This window comes from Cygnus olor (genome assembly GCF_009769625.2).
Source record: "Cygnus olor isolate bCygOlo1 chromosome W unlocalized genomic scaffold, bCygOlo1.pri.v2 SUPER_W4, whole genome shotgun sequence".
Classification (NCBI taxonomy): domain Eukaryota; kingdom Metazoa; phylum Chordata; class Aves; order Anseriformes; family Anatidae; genus Cygnus; species Cygnus olor.
Genome location: NW_024429075.1, coordinates 738,178 through 744,177, shown reverse-complemented (window position 1 = coordinate 744,177; position 6,000 = coordinate 738,178). Strand labels below are relative to the sequence as shown.

Below are 6,000 nucleotides of genomic sequence, written 5' to 3'. Positions count from 1 at the left end.
AAAGTCTGTTTATTGTGAGCAATCCAAATGCCTCTTTAATTATTATTAATTATAGTATATTAACAGACTGCAGCTCTACAGTTGCTAATTCATACCATCTCAGGTATTTTGATGAGATAAGAAATACTAAGTAAGAAAGCAGTAAGTATTCAAAGGGTTAATTTGCTTAGAATATAGTAATAATAAATTAGGTTTTGCATCTTCTTCAGTTCAAAATCCAGCTTTGAGACTGAGGAAGGATTCCAAATCACATCAATTAAATAAGAGTGGTCCTTTTAACCAGTAGCAGTTTGATTGCCAATGACTCGAAGAATCTCTTTATAAATGTTTGGTTCCTGTGTATTTATACTTGTATCACCCACGTGACCATCTTCATAACTAAAAAAAAAAAAGTACAGAGAATAAAATCAAATTAGTGTTTTATTAATCTACCTAAAACCATCCAAAACATTGTTTCATTCAGTAATTAAGAGCATTTATTTTATGTATTGACATGCTTACTATTAAAATGCTCTGCTGCATTTCACTGTTATATGCAGATCCTGAACTCTAGAGAGTGAAGGGTGGAAGGACTTCCATTGTCATTGAAACCCTGAGGTTGAACAATCCGCTGGGACCCAAAGGGGACTTCTGCAGTACTGCCAGCACTGGGCCCACTGAGGCACGTTAGCAACTCCCCTCTGGCTCAATGTATAAAGGAAAGGGCTGTTTCTGTGGCTGCTCCTGGACCACCCTGCACGAGGTCGGTACCAAAGCATGCACAAGGCACTGCAACACCTGCAGTACTCAAATTCCTGTCACAAGCAGGCCTCCACTTAGTGGTAACACCATGACAGCTTCCAGGGTTTTCTTCTTACTAGAACCCATCTTCTTTAAGGATTTGCATGAATAAAGCAATCCTGATCACTGCAAGCCCCCAGTGCTGGTGAATCTGAAGTCTGTATGCTTCTCCACTGGTTTGTGTTTGCAGGGCTGAAATTTATGTCAATGTATAATTACAAGTCATAGATGAGAGGGGAAACGCTCACATCACAGATAGAAAGCCTTTTCTCATTAATGAACTGATTAGCTTTAAAACATACACCTGAACAGAAGAGATATTTTGCAATAGATGGACAGACAGTGCAACATGAAGTAATGCAATAGAGTGGGAAAAATCAGTAACTCTCCATTCGTTGCATTTTTTTCTTTTATATAAAAATGTCTCCTAAATCTTCGTCACTCACGTAGCCATACATTCCCTAACAAAACCAGGTACAGAGATAAATAAAAACCGAAGTGATTCTTTAAAGAATTAGAAACAGTTATCATAAATATCTTTTATCCAATTCATTTACAGTTGTTGACGGGAACATGAGGAAAATGGCCTAGAAAAGAGAGAAGTTGAATGTTAAAAGAAGCTTTGTACTCACACAAAGAAAAATCTTGTACACACATGATCTGTATTGGGAACTACCCATATCACTCCATGTTTGTGCAGATCGGAAGAGGTTATCACTATTAGAGAAAGAATAAATTTCATAGTGATCAAAACATACCTGGAAAACACTGCTTTGAAACATTTGCTTTTTTACACACTTAAACACACTTTTTAACACACAAAATAGCTTTGTGGGAATGTCAAGTTTTCCAGTGCATGTTTGTGGCATGGTGTAGTCTCCAAGTTGGCTGCTAGTGCAAACAGGGAGATGAACTGGATTCTGGTTTCCAAAACAGGTTATGCTTTCCAGAAAACACAAATGATTATGTTTTGGGAGCCAGTTCTTCACACACTGATTGTAAACCAAAGCTGGCTTTTATGATCATTTGGCACTTAACATAAATGGAGTCATTTGAAGGCCCAAAATCTGCTCCAGAGACTACGAAACAAGAAAAATGAAAAAGTATTGTCCTGGTTGTGGCTGGGATAGAGTTATTTTTCTTCATATCAGCTGGTATGGTGCTGTGTTCTGGATTTATTTTGAATAATGTTGATAACACACTGATGTTTTACGCATTGCTGAGCAGTGCTTACACAGAGTCAAGGACTTTTCAGCTTTTCAAACCACCCTACCAGCAGGAAGGCTGCGGGTGCACAAGAAGCTGGTACACAACCAGGACAGCTGGCCCAAAGTGGCCAAAGGGATATTCCATACCATATAACATCATGCTGAACAATAAAATGAGGGGGGCTGGCCAAGGGGTAGATGCTGCTGCTCAGGGTCTGACTGGGCATTGGTCAGCAGGTGGTGAGCAATTGCATTGTGCATCACTTGTTTTGTATATTCCTTTATCATAATTATTAACATTATTTTCCTCTTCCTTTTCTGTCCTATTAAAGTGTCTTTATCTCAACCCACAAGCTTTTACCCTTTCTTCCATTTCTCTCCCCCATCCCACTGGGAGGGGAGAAGGGAGTGAACAAACAGCTGTCTGACGATTAGCAGCCTGCTAGATGAACCAAAACCGTCCTTTTGGCACAGAAAGTGGGGCCTGAAGGGTTGAGATAATGACAGATCTGATGAGACACTGTTAAAAAAATTCTTATAAGCATTATATCAGTTTAATAGTTGCTGGTTACGGTGTTGTCCTGGTTTCACTTAGGACAGAGTTAATTTTCCTCCTAGTAGCTGGTAGGGTGCTATGTTTTGGATTAGGATGAGAAGAGCGCTGATAACATGCTGATGTTTTAATTGTTGCAGAGCAGTGCTTACACCAAGCCAAGGACTTTTCAGCTTCTCGCTCTGTCCTGCCAGCGGGCAGGCTAGGGGTGCAGCAGGAGCTGGGAGGGGACAGACCCAGGACAGCTGACCCAAACTGGCCAAAGGGGTATTCCATACCATCTGACATCATGCTGAACAATATATAGGGGTGGCTAGCTGGGGTGGGGGGGGGGCAGGCTACTCGGGGATAGGCTGGGCATCGGTCAGCGGGTGGTGAGCAATTGCATTGTGCATCACTTGTTTCGTACACATTATTAGTAGTAATACTATTATTATTATTATTATTATTATTATTGTTATTATCATTTTCCTGTCTTAATAAACTGCATCTATCTCAACTCACAGGCTTCACTTTCCCGTTCCTCTCCCCCATCCCAGAGAGGGAGGGGGGAGGGTGAGCAAACGGCTGTGTGGTGTTTAGCTGCCGGCCGGGTTAAACCACAACAGTCCTTTTGGCGCCCGACGTGGGGCCCGAAGGGTTGAGATAACGACAGATCTGACCAGAGTGTGTTAAACTAAAATTGGTATAAGTATTGGACCTGCTTAATAGTTGCTAGTCACAATGTTGATTGCCTTAATCTCAAGTCTGCTGTGCCTGTTTTCCAAATTGAGTTTTATAGCAAGTTACTTTCTGTATGTGCTCCCTGTCATGCTGTTTATCCTTTCCGGGCCCTGGTTTAAGATTGTTATGGTTCTGTGTGGTGTAACGATGGCTTATGATATGATGAAGTATCTGGTCATGAGACTAACCTGGTATTTGTACTCAGCACTGTCGTCGACTCTATACTTCGGAAACCATATCTCAGAAACTATTAGCAATTACACCTATTGCCTTTTTTCATCAGGGAGCCAATCTGTGGAGGGGACAGGGGAAGATATTTTTTCCTACCTGTTCACTCTCCCTTCCTCCTTCACCACCCTCTTATCCCCCGAGCTAGTTACGATAGTTCTCCAAGATGTTGAATATCCTTGGGATACTCAGACCAGCATGTTCTTGTTGTTATGTCTCCTGAATGCGCTTCAGGTTTTGTTTAAGGTTAAACAACTACTTAGGAATCTCATCCGGAGATCTGTCTTGAGGCGGGATAGTTGCGAGTGGCAGGGAGTGTGGGAGGATATGGGCAGGTTTCTAGAACAGTGGGCACCTCCAGTGCTTTGGACATTCACCCCTGAACAACTGCAAAATCCTAAAAAACTGGTAGAATGCTTGAAAAAAAGGTGTCATGACTCTGGCAGTTCCAAAGTGACACAAATCACTGTAGTGTGCTGGGGTCTGGCTTGTGCCTATCGAGCTGCAATTGATGCTACTATCAACCTAGTTCCAGCTCCTGCAGCCGTTCCAGTTCCAGCTCCTGCAACCGTTCCAGTTCCAGCCCCTGCAGCCGCTCCCGCTCCTGTGGCTGGGTCAGAGAAACAAGCTGTAGCAGTGCAAGTTGCCCCTGCAAAGGATATTCCAACCCCTGTGGCAGACCCTGTGGCTGGGTCAGAGAAACGAGCTGTAGCAGTGCAAGTTGCCCCTGTAGACAAGGTGAAAAAATGGTATAGAGACTCAGGTCGTTTAGAACACAGACAGTCTTCTGCTAGGTCTAGGTATAGAGAAGACAAGGCTGGGCCATCAGAGGTGCAGGAGGATGAAGATGAGGATGTCGAAAAATCAACAGTAACTACCCGAACCCTATACCAGCGTGAGCTACGAGATGTGCAAAAAGATTTTGGTCGCTGCATAGGTGAGCAGCTTGTCACCTGGCTGCTCCGGTGCTGGGACACTGGAGCCAATGGTGTGGAATTAGAGGGCAGGGAAGCCAGGCGGCTGGGATCCCTTGCTAGAGATGCAGGCATTGACAAAGCAATTGGAGATGGAGCACGATCTCACAGCCTCTGGAGGCGTCTCCTGTCAGCTCTGAAGGAAAGGTATCCCTTCAAGGAAGAACTTGTATGTCTACCAGTCAAGTGGACCACCATGGAGAAGGGAATTCAGTACCTGAGGGAATTAGCCATACGGGAGGTAATTTATAAGGACCTAGACGACGCACAAATATCCACAGATCCAGATGAAGTCCAGTGTACATGACCCATGTGGCGGAAGTTTGTACGGAGTGCACCATCAGCATGGGCCAGCTCATTGGCAATAATGGCCTGGAAAAAGGATGAGGAACCCACAGTGGATGAAGTGGCTAAACAACTCCGGCAGTACGAAGAAAGTCTCTCCTCTTCCCTACAGGCCTGCGTCTCGGCTGTGGAGAAACTTTCTGAAGAGGTCCACCAACTTAAAGAGACTTTATTTTCCTCCCCACCTGTACAAACCAGTGTCTCAGCTATCAGGGGAAGCGTTCATCCGTGCAAGGAAGACAATATGGTGGGTACACACCCCGCGCCACCCTGTGGTTTTACCTACGTGACCATGGAGAGGACATGAGAAAATGGGATGGAAAATCTACCGCGACCCTAGAGGCACGGGTACGTGAGTTGCAAAAGAAAACAATCGGGAAAAAGGGGTTCTCTGAGAAGCTTGCTGCTCCAACTTCCAGCAGGCAGTCCTTTAAACACAGAAACGAAGATTCTGACCAGGACTAGAGGGGAACTGCCTCCAGCCAGGGGGAGGAAAGGGACAATCGAGTTTATTGGACTGTGTGGATTTGATGGCCTGGCACATCTGACGCACAGAAGTATAAGGCTTTAGTAGACACTGGTGCAATGCACTCAAATGCCATCAAGCTATAAAGGGCCAGAGCCCATCTGTATTTATGTGGTGACGGGGGGATCCCAGCAGTTAACTGTATCGGAGGCTGAAGTGAGTCTAACCGGAAATGAGTGGCAAAAGCACCGTATTGTGACTGGCCCGGATGCTCCATGCATCCTTGGCATAGTCTCAGAAGAGGATATTTCAAGGACCCAAAAGGGTTCCGCTGGGCTTTTGGCATAGCTGCCTTAGAGACAGAGGACATTAAACAGTTGTCTACCTTGCCCGGTCTCTCAGAGGACCCTTCTGTTGTGGGGTTCATGAGGGTTGAAGAACAGCAAGTGCCAATCGCTACCACAACGGTGCACCGGCGGCAATATCGCACCAACCGAGACTCCCTGATTCCCATCCATAAGCTAATTCGTCAACTGGAGAGCCAAGGAGTGATCAGCAAGACCCATTCACCTTTTAATAGTCCCATATGGCCAGTGCGAAAGCCTAATGGTGAGTGGAGACTAACAGTGGACTATCATGGCCTGAATGAAGTCACGCCACCACTGACTACTGCAGTGCCGGACATGCTAGAACTCCAGTACGAACTGGAATCAAAGGCAGCCA

At 44.9% G+C, this 6,000-nt stretch overlaps 1 protein-coding gene across 2 annotated transcripts in view; it reads right to left on the bottom strand.

Moving 5' to 3' along the window:
* Positions 1–275: 275 nt before the first annotated feature.
* LOC121062963 (protein mono-ADP-ribosyltransferase PARP8-like) overlaps positions 276–6,000 on the bottom strand; it is a 149,552-nt gene continuing 143,827 nt past the window's right edge. For both annotated transcript variants that reach the window (XM_040543264.1, XM_040543263.1), the window contains 2 exons: positions 1,413–1,497; positions 276–378 (listed from right to left, as the gene is read on the bottom strand). In XM_040543264.1, coding sequence (XP_040399198.1) covers positions 276–378; positions 1,413–1,497 — 188 coding nt within the window. The remainder of the gene's footprint in view (positions 379–1,412; positions 1,498–6,000) is intronic.